This window comes from Macaca thibetana, chromosome 20, assembly GCF_024542745.1.
Source record: "Macaca thibetana thibetana isolate TM-01 chromosome 20, ASM2454274v1, whole genome shotgun sequence".
Lineage (NCBI taxonomy): Eukaryota > Metazoa > Chordata > Mammalia > Primates > Cercopithecidae > Macaca > Macaca thibetana.
In genome coordinates, this window is record NC_065597.1 from 27473396 (window position 1) to 27490525 (window position 17130).

At 49.1% G+C, this 17130-nt stretch overlaps 1 protein-coding gene across 1 annotated transcript in view; it reads right to left on the reverse strand.

The window, feature by feature from the left end:
* Positions 1-2875: 2875 nt before the first annotated feature.
* Positions 2876-17130, reverse strand: part of MEAK7 (MTOR associated protein, eak-7 homolog) — a 672801-nt gene continuing 658546 nt past the window's right edge. The window contains exons 5-9 of the mRNA XM_050773720.1: positions 12707-12851; positions 9741-10169; positions 5510-5628; positions 3760-3939; positions 2876-3255 (exon numbers count right to left, since the gene is read on the reverse strand). Of these exons, the coding sequence (XP_050629677.1) occupies positions 3142-3255; positions 3760-3939; positions 5510-5628; positions 9741-10169; positions 12707-12851 (987 nt within the window). The 3' untranslated portion in view covers positions 2876-3141. The remainder of the gene's footprint in view (positions 3256-3759; positions 3940-5509; positions 5629-9740; positions 10170-12706; positions 12852-17130) is intronic.

The following is a 17130-nucleotide window of genomic DNA, read 5'->3' on the forward strand; positions in this document are numbered from 1 at the left end:
ACAGGCACTCCGGCATATTAAGAGTATAAATTGAGCTCAAGAGGTTTAATTCATCCATATCTAAATAAAAGGCATATACCTCTCAATCCAACAATTCCAATTCTAAGAGTTTATCCCACAGACACGATCACACCAAGGCACACATAAACGACATTCATGACAATGATTAGCTGCAAACAAAACGTTCCCCAGCTGGGGACGGTGGAATGCTAGGCCCAAGAGCATCCATACGGTGGGACATCATGCTGTGCATAAAGACAAGAGGGAGGCAGGTGGGTGGATACGGACCTCCCTTTAAAAAAGCAAAGGATGCATCAGCGTGTAAAACATGGTGACGCTCAGGTGTGCACCATGTCACAGGGAGGAGACCTGAGTGATTTTTGCATCAGCGCCTTTGCCTGTCAGGAGGGAAAATAGCTGGACAAGAGGCAGGAAGATGACTGACTTTAAGTTGTATCCTTTTTTTTCTAAACCAGGTACACAATTTTTTTTAAGATAGGGTCTTGCTGTGTTGCCCAGGCTGGAGTACAGTGGCACAATCACAGCTCATAGCAGCCTCAACCTCCCAGGCTTAAATGATCCTCACACCTCAGCCTCCCAAGTAGCTGGGATCACAGGCATGTGTCACCACGCCTACTTAATTTTTGTATTTTTTTGTAGAGACAGGTTTTTGCCATGTTGCCCAGGCTGGTCTTGAACTCCTGGGCTCGTTATCTGCCTGCTTCAGCCTCCCAAAGTGCTGGGATTACAGGCGTGAGCCACCATACCCAGCTTTTTTTTTTTTTTTTTTTTTTTTTTAAACGGAGTTTCACTCTTGTTGCCCAGGCTAGAGTGCAATGGCACGATCTCAACTCACCGCAGCCTCCGCCTCCCTGGTTCAAACAATTCTACTGCCTCAGCCTCCTGAGTAGCTGAGATTACAGGCATGCACCACCATGCCCAGTTAATTTTGTATTTTTAGTAGAGATGGGGTTTCTCCATGTTGGTCAGGCTGGTGTCGAACTTCTGACCTCAGGTGATCCACCTGCCTCAGCCTCCCAAAGTGCTGGGATTACAGGCGTGAGCCACCATGACCAGCCCCAGCCTTTTTAATTAAAAAATATGGTGGGGAAAAAATAATAGCTTACAAATGTGGCAATCATTTATAGTAGTTTGCAATGTGGACATTTTTTTTTTTTAACCTCTTCCTTCTAGCACTTTCTAGGGCCCTGATAAGTCATTTGTAGGGAGACTTCTAGTCCTTAGAACCTGAATTCTCATTCTGGTTTCACAAAAGAACAAACTATTCATTTGTACAAACTAGGATTAAAAGTTTCTCAGAGCCAGGTAAGGCATTGTCAGGTCCACTGGCCCCAGCCCTGCACATACCCTAAAAAGGTTGAGTGCCCAGAGGCAGAACCATGCACCAAGAGAAGCCCATGGAGAGAGCTGCATCCCCCGGCTCCCAAGCCCGGGCCAGTGCCCTTTCTCTAAGTGCACCACCTAGAGGCAGGTCCACTTATGATCTGCACTCTCCTTAGAACAAGCTCAGGGTAGAGCGCATGTGAGTGGACTAAGTCCTAACCTTTGCGGCAGCCTAGGCAGAAGCAGCAATGAAGGATCATCAAGGCACAGACACTGACGGACCTTTATTTTAATTTTTTTTTAACTGAGGCATCATGGCAGTTTAATAGTGAGGTATTTAGTTGCATTTTTATAAAAAACATTCCAAAACAAAGTGATAACAGGGAGCTAAATTCCTTGGACTCATGGTAGAGATGTTTGAGCATCCTAATATTCTATATCTGCCAACATGTCAGTTCGGAAGATTACAATGTTCCCCACAAGCCATTAAAAAGTGGCCAAAGAAAATCAGTCATGACTAAGTCCTTGTCTGCATCACGCTCCTGCTCCTCGACACACTGTCTGAGCGTGCACTTTTCTTTTGAAGGCTAATTTACAAGGCATTCTGCCTGAGGCGGGGTATTGCTAAGTGGAAGGTTCGATGAACCTCCTAGTAGAAAATGCAGGGCCTGCAAAATGCAAACAGCTCGATTTACTATGGCTTATAATCAAGGCAAACTGTATAATAAGAGGTTGTATTTTCATCAGATCTGCAACAGGTCAAAGCTTACAGCAAAAGACAAAAGGCAGAGGTATGTATCTTAGAGACAAGCTCACAGTGCCTTTAAAGTGGAGAATTCTCGTAGCCAACTGGTGACTCACCGTGTGTTGTTATCCAGACGTGGGCAGATGGCAGCTCTGCTGACCCAACAACCCAGCTACATGATATTCAGCATTTCGGGATCCACGGACCTTGTTTAAAGCGAGTTTACACTGCTGAATTTTCCATCATCCCCCTCACGAGCAGCCCTGGGCAAATGGCTGTACCAACAACTGTGACTCAGGCGCCAGTCCCCGGAGGTCTAGAACCCAGGCCAGCACCGAGGCCTAGACAGCTGGGACTCAGGCGCCGGTCCCCGGAGGTCTAGAACCCAGGCCAGCACCAAGGCCTAGACAGCTGGGACTCAGGCACCGGTCCCCAGAGGTCTAGAACCCAGGCCAGCACCGAGGCCTAGACAGCTGGGACTCAGGCGCCGGTCCCCGGAGAGCTAGAACCCAGGCCAGCACCAAGGCTGTTCCCAGAAAGCGTTGAGATTTTCATCCAGATGCCTCTGTCCCTTACCCATCAGAACAGACCATCAGGTCCCACCTTCTAACAGGATGGCCTGAGTGAGGCCATGTGAACCTCAGCGGGAGGAAGCCCCTCCTCAATAGAGAAGTTGCACCCCCAACAAACACTAATGCCAGCGGAATTCCCTAATGCCAGACGGGGTCTGAAAAGTCTCAGCTGCTTAGGATTTCATTGGTAAAAAAAACAAAGTATAAGATTGAGTTACTAATTTGACACTTAAGATTTCTCGGAGAGATCCTGAGAGTGACCCTGTAGGGCAAAAAATAAAATTTAAAAAAACATCTATTTCTGGGAGATCCACCCATCAGTCAGGACATGGCTTCAGAGGGCGTCTTGTTGGCACATCTGGGACTACCTGGCTGTGACCCGTGTGGCACTCTATTACAGTTAAACCATGGGGGAGGGAAGAGGGGCTGCAGGCGGTGCCCTCTCTACCCAGAGGAATCCAGGAAGGCTCAGGCGGCTCCTCATTCATCGTCTGGGATTTCCCGGAGCCCTTCGCTGTGGCGCGACCGCCCACTGATCTCCAGCAGGGCCTGGGCTTCAGGGTCCGCGTCCAGGATGCTCTTGTTGCTCTTGGCCTTGAGAAGAGAAGAGAAGAAAGGGTGGGTGTGTTCCATGATGGCCCAACAACAGGCAGCGGCTTCCTGCTAGTTTTCCAGCCTTCTCGGGTGGAATCGGCTCTGGTTCCCCCTAAGGCCCCTCCCACTCTGGGATTCAATGGCTGGGTGGGTAGGAGGTATTACAGGAGGTTCAGGGGCCAATAGCAAATCAGGTGCAGAACCAGGGAAGGAGAAGGAACCCCAGACCTTCCTCTCGCAGGTGGGCAGAGAGAATGAGGGGCCACGACCCCCCCCCCCCACCCCGCCCGCTTCCCAGGGCTGCTCTACTAAACCGCCCACAAATCCCAGACAAGACTTCCAGCCATGCATCTCCTGGCATCCAAGCCAGCATCAGCTGCCAGGATCAAATTTGCGATAAACTATCTGCAGACAGAAGAGTAAAGGGGGTAATGGTAAGAAAATGGAGAAAGGCCCCCAAGGCTCAAGAGGCCATCCTGGGAGGCAGAGGATGGCTCCACTCACCAACTGCTCCTCTGAAGGGTCTCCAACCGCCCACACCTCCATCTTATCAAACTGGAAGTTCTCCTGGGCTGACAGCTGCGGGCTGTTGTACGTGGTGCACGTGGGCTTAGCTCTGCTGTGTCCTTTCCCAAAATCAACATCCACCCAAAGCCCAAAGTAATTGTGCTGCCCTCCCATCCCCTGCAAAGGAAGCCAGGACAGAGCACAGCATCAGCAACTCCTCAGGACCTGCGGACATCAAATACCACGAGCCAGCCTCTCACCTTAAGTACCAGCCTGAGACAGGGCGGGTGAGTGTGAATGCCATCATCTATGTTTTCCTTAACTGCGAAATATATCAATTGCTGCCATTTAAGCATCCCATGCCAAGTGACTAGAACAGTCATCTATGTCTCCAGACACCCACCCACGGCTCTTTCTCAGGAGGATTTGCTTGCTGAAAGCACAAGTGACGTCAGAGAATTAAAAATGTTAAATATATATATAGAAAGAGACCTCCAGGGCCCAGGGTCCCACCCAGTTAAGATAAGGGGAGAAGGGAACACAGAAGCTGATACTGCAAACCCCCCATGTTGGGGCACCAGTGCCCCCGCTTCCGGGCAGCGATCCTCACCCTAAGACAGACTGGGAAACTCAGCTCCGAGTGTGTGGCTAACACGATGCAGAGGCAGACCCAGAGGCAGAGGCGGACGCGAACCCCTGTGCCTTCCACCCCTAGTCACATGGCTAGGCTCTGAGCTGTTCAACCTCGCCCTGCCGAGAACCTCCTCTGGTCCCTGGTAGGCCTGGAACACCTGGCACGCCCTAGTTCTGACCTTGGGCAACAAGAGACCCGATCACACTGTCCAGAGTTGACACTCGGAGCCGCTCTGTCCCTCAGGGCCAATGACGAGCGATGACCGGGGCCTGCCAGGTGCTCCCTGTGAGGCTGGCACCCTCTCTCCTGCCGCCACCAGATCGCCCTTTCCAGAAGATGCCAGGTGTTCTAGGTGGCCCAGCCACGCCCCTCCCTCTCTCTAGGGCATCAGTGTGGTAAGCCTGGGAAGGACACTGGCCCCTCTAGCGGACCAGCCTTCTCTGCCCTCAGCTCTGCAGACACAGGACTGGGTTGTCCCAGTAAGAGCTTTCTGCCAAGTAGCAGAGGAAAGAAATCGGCAGGGGAGCTGGCAGGAGTAAGCTGGGCTTTGGCGTAGATGCTGCCCCAGCTCCTGCCCTCGGGACCCATGCCCACCTGCTCCCTGTACCTGGCCTAGGCCTCCCCTACTTCCCTGTGCTTCCTGTGCCACGTCACCAAGCTGAAGCGAGGGCTGGACAGGAGCCATGGTCACCCCAACTGGGGCCCCACATGCTGTCTCATGAGCTGCTGGCCGTCCATTCCCCTCAGTCCAGCACTGCCAGGTATGAGGCAGGCCAGTGACGTGCAGGGACGGGTCTGGCGCTAACACTACCCCTAGCCTCAAAGGCCACAAAAACCAATCATCTGAGGGCCAGAAAAAGGGGCCAAGTGTGCCATCTGCACACAAACCACAGAGAAGCCCCAGCAGAGGCCACATCCTTCTCTAAGGGAAATCCTGGCCCAGCTGTCACTACCCCCAGCACCGGCCCTGGAGGCAGAAGGAACTGGACATGGCGTGTGTGAGGAGATGAATGCCACGCGCCCTGCCCTGATCTGTGGAGCTGAGCCTCGGGGTTGATGCCTTCACGGGGGGACATCACCAAGGCGAGACCCTCACGCTCCGCCCAGGCTCACCAGTCCATTCGGGATCGTCTGCTGTCCGTGGTTCAGGTACATGTAGTGGTCATTGTAGCCTGTGTGTGTGTATACGGCCATGCTGGGACAGATGGAGAACAGGAAGCATCTGTCATCCCCTGAAAGTGGCCAGAGAACAAAACAAACAGGGTCAGTGTCTGAGCCGGTCCCAGAGGACCAGAAATGCCAGTAAGCTGTGGCTCAGGAAGCAGCACGGCCAAGACCCCTCACCCATAACCAGGTGTCGGCAGACCGGGGGTTGGGACAAGCTGCTGGGGACCCAGGTGGATGAGCTGGGGATGCAGGGATTAGAGGGACACCTAATAAGGAATGGGACATCCTTTAGCTCTGGCCGGGGGAGCAGAGATCACAACTCTGCCCACTGTCTGGAGTCGGTCCAGGCTGGCCAAGCACATGCAAGCCAGAAACAACAGGCTTCCTTTAGCTTATGAGCAAGGAGCAGGCGGTCAGTCCGCAGAGACCAAGGCCTCCAGCACAGCCTACCTGAGCAGGCAAGTGACGCTGCATGGTGCTGAGCCTGGCCTGAAAGAACATACCATGCAGAGAGACAAAACCTGCGGGTGCAGAGCTGCCCCCAGGGGCACAGCCTGGGAAAGGTGGTCATCCACCCTCGCCCACAGGCATGGGGTGGGCACACAGGCCATTAGAAGAAAGGTACCAGTCAAAACTCTGGAAACTACGGGTCCCCAGTCTCAGAGACTCCTTCCCTCCATAAGCACCTCAGCACTGGGGAGAGGGCCGTAGGCCAGGCCTCATCCTCAGAGCTCCCAGCGAGGGGCGCTTCCCACCATGTTCTGAGGACTTGGCCGAAAGGGCTGCCCGCCTGGACACCAGCATACACAAGTGTCACAACAAGCCGGAAGGCTGCTCATAGGAATTTGGGGTTGGGCTAGTCATCGGGGGGAAAGAAGTCACAGGAAGAAAATTGGGGGCACCATGGTAGAATGTAGATAAGAAGGAGGCACCAAGACCAGGAGGCTGGAAGAGGATGATGGCCCTGAGCAAGCAAACAGGGCCCAGTCTGTAGTGTGGGCTGACACCACCCCAGGCCTCCAATCTAGAAAGATCCCCGGGGGGCCTCTGTCATCCTGGAGGCTTCTGGGAGGCAGCTTCCAAGGTCAAGAGGGAGGCCCTGAAACAGAGCCCCCCATGGAGAAGGGCTCCCATGAGGACAAGGTGTGGGACAGGTAGGCAACAGTGGGGCTTGAGAGCGTCGGGCGGAGGAAGGAAGGTAGCTAGGCTAGAAAGTTCCACCGGAACCAGCTAAGAGAAGGACTTTACTCTGGGCTACAGACTGAGGCTTGCTTCACTGGGGTTTCAGCAGCCTCAGAGGCTTGAGGGCAGGTTTAGACGCCACCATGAACAGCTCAGTCACACCCGACTGTATTGGCCCCACCCGACCCTCCCGCGCTGGACTTCAGGTACGCAGCCGTTTGCTTTGCAATCCTGAGCCTGTCGTACTGCGGAGCAAGGTGGCGGGGCCACGGAGCTCAGGCTTTGGCTGCGTGGGCCCAGATGCCAGTCCACCCCCAAGGGCCGTTCTCCATGGGGAAGGCCAGGTGAGGGAAGTATCACTTCCCAGGATACAGGGCAAGGACCTGAGGAGTTATGATTACCTGAAAAAAAAAGTCATGCCAACAGCAAGGGCTCCTTATCTCATTCTCATAAAACAATACTCAAGCATGCCGCCACCACCTGGCGCCCGACCGCTGAGGAGCTGCCTGCCCACGCAGCATGGTTTCATGTACTTCTGAGGAACTGAGGGCCCAGAAAATTAATCAGTCACCTTGCCCAGGGACAGAGCTGGGACTCAAAATCCTGTGTTCAATCCAAAGCCTTGGGCCTTTTCAACTACTGCACAGAAAACACAAGCAAAAGAGGCTCTAAGTATAATCAATTCTTCTTTCCTCAAATAAAACTAAGAAAACAGTCCTTTAAAAAGGTTGACCAGGCCGGGCGCGGTGGCTCAAGCCTGTAATCCCAGCACTTTGGGAGGCCGAGACGGGCGGATCACGAGGTCAGGAGATCGAGACCATCCTGGCTAATACGGTGAAACCCCGTCTCTACTAAAAAATACAAAAAACTAGCCAGGCGAAGTGGCGGGTGCCTGTAGTCCCAGCTACTCGGGAGGCTGAGGCAGGAGAATGGCGTGAACCCGAGAGGAGGAGCTTGCAGTGAGCTGAGATCCGGCCACTGCACTCCAGCCTGGGTGACAGAGCGAGACTCCATCTCAAAAAAAAAAAAGGTTGACCAAGCCACATCGCCCCACAGTGAAAGATCCTCCATACTCAAGGAGGGGGCCACCTTCCTCAGCATTTGCCTTCATTGTTTGCCCCACAGCTATCAGTCTCAGATATTAGAGGTCATTATCTCCAGGACAAGCGGACAGCACGCTCTCTGAACTTGACCCAAAGTCCATGGATTTGTACCATACATGGTGCGAGGCTGCCCTCTGCTGTTATTTCCTGAGTACGGACACGTACTGCAACAGAATGAACTCGGGTTTGAAAACTTGGCCACTGCATTTTTCACGCATGCTTCAGGAAGATTAAGTCTGCTTGTTAATAAAACATGAAGAGCCGGCAGAGTCCATCTGAAATTAACATTAAGGGCTCTGGAGGTAGCAGCAGCTTTAACCTGATCATGATGCTCAGGGTCTTTTCACATCCTCAAGCCGAGCCTTCAGCTGTGTAGTGAGAGGCAGAGCAATGTGTAACTTCCCCAGAGCCTGAGGCTGGGCTGGTGCCCCATGCCTGTGACACGGAGGCAGGGAAAGGCAGGTGGTGCAGAAGACAGTGGCCATGGCAAGGCTGAGGCTGCTGTCTCTAGAAAGGCCCACCAGCAGGGCTGGCACCTGGAAACTTTGATTTGGGGAGAATTCCTACCATTCCCAGAACTAAGATAAAGATCTAGAACATCCTGAAACCTAGATATAAATCAAACCCTAGAAACAATGCGATCTAGGAGATAGAGGTGTCCAACCCTCAACCTGGGACCCCTGCTACGTGTCCCAGCCAGATGCCACCTAGCCTCTGCTGAAAGTTCTCCTGCAGGGGCAACTCCACCCAGACACAGTTCCCGGCCTCCAGACCCTCTGCGTGGTGGAGAGGTGACCATTCCAGAGGTGCGGGGTGAGATACAGGACATACGGGGGAGTGACGAAGGCAAACCCTGGGGATGGTGGCCCACTCTCGAGTACAGAGGACAGCCCACTGATGGGCGATGCGTCTGTCAACGTTTCAAAAACCTATTTATTTATTTATTTATTTATTTATTTATTTATTTAGAGATGGAGTCTCACCCTGTCGCCCGGGCTGGAGAGCAGTGGTGTGATCTCGGCTCACTGCAACTCTGCCTCCCAAGTTCAAGTGATTCTCAAGCCTCAGCCTCCCATGTAGCTGGGATTACAGGCGTGCACCACCATGCCAATTTTTGTACTTTTAGTAGAGACGTGGTTTCACCACGTTGGCCGGGCTGGTCTCGAATGCCTAACCTCAAGTGGCCCACCTGCCTCAGACTCCCAAAGTGCTATGATTACAGGCTTGAGCCACTGCGCCTGGCCTTATTATTTTATTTTTTTAAAGAGAGAGACGAGGTCTCACTATGTTGCCCATGCTGGTCTCAAACTCCTGGGCTCAAGTGATCCTCCCACCTCAGCCTCCCAAAATGCTGGGATTCCAGGTGTGAGCCACTGCGCCTGGCCTGTGTTTTAAATAATTTTAAAGGACCATTTTCATCAGAATATTCTTCCTTAAGGGAAAGAGGAGAATTTACTTAGAGCCTTTCATCCAGTACATTCAAGGTCATGCAGAAAGCTTCCAAATTCCAACAAGCAAACACACATGGTGGGGGGGGCAGGGGCAGGAAGGCCCAGGGAAGGAAAACATCCGATCTGAACCAATCAGCATCTCCTGGTCCCCTCCGAGGGATCTGTGGCTTGACTTCTCCCATGCCCTGTAGAGCCAGCACCGTATAATAACCGGGCCTGTGTCCTCACCTGAAAACTGGGGGTCACACAGTCTGTCCTGAAGAACTATGATGTGATAAACACCACTGAGTAGCATCACATTTTCCTATCGCCCCAACTGCGTCTAGAGAAACACTTGGAGAAGATGGGAGAGCCGAATTTAGCACTCCCGCCCTCTCCCTTTCTCCAGAGTTCTTTGCCTGGGCTGTGCCACTCCTCGAGGTTCAGGTTACCAAGTCTTACCTTGAAACTGAGGCTTCACCTCCCAGGAGCAAGAGGCAAACCCACCAAACACATGCTTGTCACGGTCCTCAAGGACAGCTACACAGGGCCCCCGGTGAGTGATGTGGCCGCAGAGCTGGGAGAAGCTGTGTCCGTGGAGCTCAGATGAAAAAAGCAGGCGCCAGCAGTGCCTCTGCTCCCGAGGCAGGTGGGCGTTGATGTACATGACAGAGAGAATGTCCAGGATGCTCTCAAAACCCCTGCCCTGGTCCACTTGATGCTCGGGGACCAGGGTAGTCAGATCCAGGGATGAGCACAGGACGAGAAAGCCCTTGTGAATGACCACACTCAGGAATATGGCCACGTGGGGGACCCTGAACACCCAGTCCTCGATCATGGCTCGGTCACAGTCACAGTCCAGCCACTGGGGCCCCAGAAACCTCTTGCCATCTAGGGGAAGGGGACAGTGAGCATTAGCGGGGCTGTTATGTCACCGTATAGCTACTATCTAAACCCACACTGAGTACGGGAGCCATGAGCCACGTAGCAATTACTGAGCACACAAAACAGGGCTCATGTGAACTGAGAGGTGCCGGAAGTGTAAAAGGCACACCTGATTTCAAATACTTGGTATGAAAAAAATGTAAATTATCTCAATTTTTAAATATTCATTACATTTCAAAATTGTATTTTGGACATAATTATTAGAATCAGTTTCCCCTGTTTCTCTTTACCCTTTTAACATGGTCCCTAGAAAAGTGAAAATTTCACATGGGGCTTGCTTTGTCTGTTGGCCAACACTGATCTCAACAATCCGACTTCAACATTTTTCTCTCCTCTCCAAGCAGCATTTCAGAGCCCGTCGAGATGGTGGTGCCCTGGCAATGGGGCTGGAATAGATGCCTGAGCTACACCTGGAGCCGCTCATCAGAGGGCGTCTGTCCTGCCAAGGTCACTGGAAGGGCATTGTTGCCAGCCAGTCAAGGGGCTGGTAGGGCACTTCCTGGGACTCCTGTAGTTTATCTGGGAAGAGCGGGTTTCATTCACCACTAATCAGGCTTAATCATACAGCACCTGGAGTCCTATTTTCCATCCCTCACCCACTAAGAGTGGAGGTGACAGGGTAAGAGCGTGGGAGCACACACCTGGGACTCCAAAGCTGGTTTCAAACTCAAGCTGAGGAACAGCATGACCATGCCAAGATCTGCACCTCTGTGCCTCAGTTTCCTCAGGTGGAAAATGGAGGTAAGGCCAGAACCTGCCCTGCTTGGTTATTACAAGGACCAGAGGAGCTTTTACATTTTAAGCTCTTGCTGACACAAAGGCTCCATTTACAGCGATTATAATTTCCAGCCTAGTGAAAATTTGAATCTAAGCTGAAATAACATTTTGTCTCAGGCCCATTTTATTAAGCAGAAAATGTAAAACTACTTCCCAACTTCTGATATTTCGAAATTCCTATCGTTTCCATTTATTTTTCAAACAGTTTCATTTCTCATTACCTATATATTACTTGAAACCTTAAGGATAATTTTAATCGTCTGAATTAACTTTCTCTACTTCAATGACAAATGCTAATTTTTATTTTCATGATTCTTTTAAAATATACTAATTCTAGAGGGGTGCAGTGGTTCATGCCTGTAATTCCAGCACTTTGGGAGGCTGAGGCAGGTGGATCACCTGAGGTCAGGAGTTCAAGACCAGCCTGACCAACATGGTGAAACCCCCGTCTCTACTAAAATACAAAAAAAAAAAAAAACTTAGTCGGGCGTAGTGGCGGGCGCCTGTAATCTCAGCTGCTTGAGAGGCTGAGGCAGGAGAATCGCTTGAAACTAGGAAGCAGAGGTTGCAGTGAGCCAAGATCGCTCCACTGGACTCCAACCTGGGCAACAAGAGTGAGACTCCGTCTCAAAAAAAAAAAAGAAAAACTACTAATTGTAGACAGATGAACAGTTTATCCATAAGACAAATTACTGATACTTTTAAAATTCTTTCCAAGTTCCACATACCTCTTCTGAATTAATTTCTGAAATATAACCTATTTTCAAGCTGTACTTTAAAATCTCGCTTTAAAACAAAACAGCAACATATTTATAAAGCAAGTCTGCTTTGCAATGTGATTTGCCACAAGGTTTTTTTTAATCCCAAGTAAATATAAATATATACTCCTTCTCACCCAACAGCAGAATACACATTCTTCTCACATGTGCTTTAACCACTACCCTGAAGTGATCATATAATAGGCCATAAATGATGTATCAACAAATTTTAAAGGATTGAAATCATACAAAGTATGTTCTCTAAACATAATGAAATGAAATTAAAACTCAATACTAGAGGGCAATTTGAGGCATTCATAGGCATGCAGAAATTAAATAACATACTTTTACATAGTCAATAGGCCAAAGGAAAAAATCCTAAGGGACATTAGAAAATATTGAGATCAACGAAAATAAAAACATAACCTATCAAAACTGATGGCATGCAGCTAAGGCGCTGCTGAAAGGGAAATTTGCAACTGTAAATGCTGATATGAAAAAGAAGATCTCAAATCAATAACCTAATATTCTACCTTAAGAAACTAGAAAGAGAAGACCAAACAAATTTAAAGCAAACAAAAGGAAGAAAATAAAAGCTTGGGGAAAATAAAGCAGAAACTAGAAAGACAACAGAAAATTAATGACACTAAAAGCTGGTTCTTCAAAAAGAACCAACAAAAATGTGAAAAACCTTTAGCTAGACTGACTAAGGACAAACGGACAAGACACAAATGCTTCATATCAGTAATGGAAGTGGGGACATCACTGTTGCTTTTGGGAAAATAAGGAGGATTATTTAAAAATATGCCAACAAACTAGAAACCTAGGGGAAGGTTCGAGGGCTCACGCTTTCTGGTTTCAAAGCTTTACTACACAGCTACAGTCATGGAGACAGCGGGTACCGCTCTACAGCAAAAGACCTAAATCACCGAGTCCACGCACACTTGCCTTGCAGCTTCATCTCAGAGAGCAGCTGAGCAGCCAGCACCTGCACCCGGGGGGCGCGCCCTGGGGCTTCCTTCCCAGTCCAGCCTCTCAGCTCCTGTCGGTGGCTTAGCACGTGCACCACAGAACCAACCAGATCCTCTGTAAACTTTAAGATCACAATTTTACCATTAAAAACAGTTCCACCGTAACCTGAGACCTCCGTCATGTCCACATGGAGAATGGCAATTTTCTTTAATGCCAACTATGATGGGCCATAATGTGTGGAAAGGTCGTGCAATGTATGTAGTTACTCATTTTTCTAATGATACACTTGGCTGGCCTAGAAGTTTTCCCAAAGCCTTCGTCCAGGACTTCTGACCTCAGCCCAACAGTATTGGGGTTTAGGGCTCCCCGAGGATGGACAGCTCCACAATGCCGACTGTCTTCATTGCTCAAACCAACAGGATGATTTGCTGAGGCCCAGGAGCTCCCCGCTCCAGAAAATCCCTGATCTCCCCAAATTTGGTTGAGATCTAAGGTTTATTGTGCTGAGTTTTACTTGCTTCCAAAAAGGAAGGCAAGTCTTCCTGTTTCCGCAACGACAGAGGGCAGGCAACTACCTTCTGGAGTTGCTGCTCGCTTCCAACAGAGAAGGCGAGTTTGAGGTTTTCCTGCTTCTAAGATGGCAGAGGGCAGTCTGCAGCCTGGGCCCCATCCCTAGGAAAGTAGCTGAATTGGGGTTTTGTCTCAAACATTCTCCTGACGACTAAAACTTAAGATTAACAACCAACTGGTCTTCATTTCTCCTTACCATGAGCGCACTCAGTAATTGTAGAAAGCGTGTGAGCGCGTGTTTGTTTTGCTGAATTGTTTTTATTTATGGTTTCTGTTTTGTTGTTTCAGTCTGTTTCCCATTTGGTTTGATCAACTCTACCTGACTTGGTCAAATCCAAATTATGGGGAAACAAGGTCTCTGAACTGGCTAAATTCCCACAGCTGGGGAAAAAAAGAAGAAAAGAACAAGGCCACCAAAAGGAAAAAAAGATTTTGACTGCCTGAGGGGCTTTATTTCCATAACCTTTGCCAGCCAGGCCCAAACTGAAAGACCCAGGGCAGCCGCCCCGCACTCTCACTCAGTAGCTAAGTTTCTGTCTTTTTTTTTTTTTTTTTTTTTTTTTTTTTTTAACCTCAACAGCCTGACTTTAGTTCCTACATCAAATCCTTTCTGGTTTGATATTTGTGTTACTTTTGAAATAGCAGTCATTTTTGTCCCAGGTAAAACATGGTAGTAAGAGATTTAAAATGATTTTTAAAAAGAGCTCAATGGTTAAAGTCAGCTTAATTAAAAGCTAATATCCAAGATATATGTGTGTGTGTGTGTTTGTGTGTGTGTGTGTTTATATTTAAAGGGACAAAATGCTTTTTTGTCTCTCCTAGGGTCTTGTTTTTTGAGGAAAAAAAGATTTCTTTCCCTCAGTCGACTGAATTGTCTTCTCCATTTGCTTCCGCACATGTCTGCTTCCTCTTGCCACCCCTTGCTGTATGAAGGACCTAAATTAACATCTAACAGTCTGGGATTCCTTGAAGAAAACAGAGAAGGTGCCACACTCGTTTCTGAGAGAAATGTGAGTTTCTTTATTGAACCCCAAAGGTATAAACAGACCAGTTCCTCTCAGCTCTTAAGCTCCTTGCTTTTCTACTGTGTTACCTGATTTTCTTTTGTCTAAAAAAGTTATTACTACACAGCTACTCTTTAATGAAACCAAAAGTTGGTTCATTGAAAAGATCAACAAAAATCTGAAGAACCTTTAGCTAGACTAACAGAAAAAAGGGAAACAGCTCAAATTACTCAAATCGAAATGGAAGTGGGGGCCGGGCGCGGTGGCGCACGCCTGTCATCCCTCCATTTTGGGAGGCCAAGGCGAGCAGATCACTTGAGGTCAGGAGTTCGAGACCAGCCTGCCCAACGTGGTGAAACCCTGTCTCTACTAAAAATATAAAAATTAACTTGGGGTGGCCAAGGAGGGTGGATCACTTCAGGTCAGGAGGTCGTGACCAGCCTGGCCAACATAATGAGACCCCATATCTACTAAAAATGCAAAAAGTAGCCAGGCATGGTGGCACACACCTGTAATGCCACCTACGTGGGATGCTGAGGCAGGAGAATCACTTGAGCCTGGGAGGTGGAGGTTGCACTGAGCCGAGATCGTGCCACTACATTCCAGCCTGGGCAACAGAGCGAGACCCTGTCTTAAAAAAAATAAAATAGGTCCGGGCACGGTGGCTCACACCTGGTATCCCAGCACTTTGGGAGGCCGAGGCAGGTGGATCGCCTGAGGTTGGGAGTTCAAGACCAGCCTGACCAACATGCAGAAACCCCATTTCTACTAAAAACACAAAATTAGCTGGATGTGGTGGCACATGCCTGTGATCCCAGCTACTTGGGAGGCTGAGGCAGGAGAATCACTTGAACCCAGAAGGCAGAGGTTGCCGTGAGCCAAGATCACACCACTGCACTCCAGCCTGGGCAACAAGAGTGAAACTCCATCTCAAAATAAATAAAATAAAATAAAAATAAGTAATTAAATAAAATATATACAAAAATTAGCCAGGTGTGGTGGTGGGAGCCTATAATCCTAGCTGCTCAGGAGACTAAGGCAGGAGGAATCACTTGAACCTAGAAGGCAGAAGTTGCAGTGAGCCAAGATTGTGCCACTGCACTCCAGTCTGGGTGACAGAGCAAGACTGTGTCTCAAAACACACACAAACACACAGAAAGAAAAAGAAAAGAAATAAAAGTGGGGGCCGGGCACAGTGGCTCACGCCAGTAATCCTAGCACTTCGGGAGGCCAAGGCAGGCGAACTGCCTGAGCTCAGGAGTTTGAAACCAGCCTGGCCAACATGTTGAAACCCCATCTCTACTAAAAACACAAAAATTAGCTGTGCGTGGTGGCACACGCCTGTGGTCGCAGCTACGTGGGAGGCTGAGGAAGGAGAATCTCTTGAACCTGGGAGGCGACAATTACAGTGAGTTCAAATCACACCACTACACTCCAGCCTGGGCAACAGAGCAAGACCCCGTCACCCAGACAACAACAAAAAAAGATGATTTCTGGAAAAAAACTTTTTGTGATCAAATTGGCTGTAATTAAAAGGAAATTATTTATAAGGGTTTCTAGAAATTAGGCTTAGATATTAAAAATACACTATCACACTAAAGAATTTGTTAAAACAAGATTCTTTTAAGATACTGATTAATAAAATCACAAGACGTTTTAATTTTTTTTAACCCAAAAGTTGAACTTTTACTGCATCTTGCCGTTTTCTCTTTGAGAAGACCTAAGATAATAACTCCCTCCTTCAACTTTTTCGTCAGCTCCTGAACTTTTTTCCCCTCAAGTTCTAACTGCTGTTGTGGCCTGATGCCAAAAATGTTTTCCTCTTAAAAATCCAAAAGAAATGTTTTCTTCTAATGTAACATTTTGTGCTCTTGACTGTTTAAAATATGTCTAAATTGTTCTATGAAACTGAAAACCTTTATGACCCAGGACACACTCTTCCTATGTCTGATTAATTCAAGTACCATTTTCATTAGTTTTGCAGGTTACCTAGACTCCCTCCCTATAGGGCAAAGCAATCACACCACGGCAGGTTTTTGTTTTTGTTTTGCGCCTTTAGGTAACTGGTCTAACAAACATTTTTTGTTTGTTTGTTTTTGAGATGGAGTCTCACTCTGTCGCCCAGGCTGGAGTACAGTGGTGCTACCTCAGCTCACTGCAACCTCCGCCTCCCAGGTTCAAACGATTCTCCTGCCTCAGCCTCCTGAGTAGCTGGGACTACAGGCATGTGCCACCACACCCAGCTAATTCTTATAATTTTTAGTAGAGACGGAGTTTCACCATATTGGCCAGGCTGGTCTCAAATTCCTGACCTTGTGATCCACCCACCTTGGCCTCCCAAAGTGCTGGGATTACAGGCACGAGCCACCACCCCTGGCCAGATTTTATGAGTGTGTGTGTGTGTCTCTGTGTGTGTGTGTGTATGTGTGTTTTTGAGACGGAGTCTCGCTCTGTCGCCCGGGGTTGGAGTGCGGTGGTGCGATCTCCGCCCACTGCAAGCTCCGCCTCCGGGTTCCCGCCATTCTCCTGCCTCAGTCTCCCGAGTAGCTGGGACTACAGGCGCCCGCCACCACGCCCGGCTAGTTTTTTTTTTTTTTTTTGTATTTTTAGTAGAGACGGGGTTTCACCGTGTTAGCCAGGCTGGTCTTGATTTCCTGACCTTGTGATCTGCCCGCCTCGGCCTCCCAAAGTGCTGGGATTACAGGCGTGAGCCACTGCGCCCGGCCCAGATTTTACGTTTTATTGAAATATTTCCCATCCCATTATTAAGTTATTTGCTTAGAAAACAGATTTAAATGGCTGGGCACAGTGGCTCATACCTGTAAT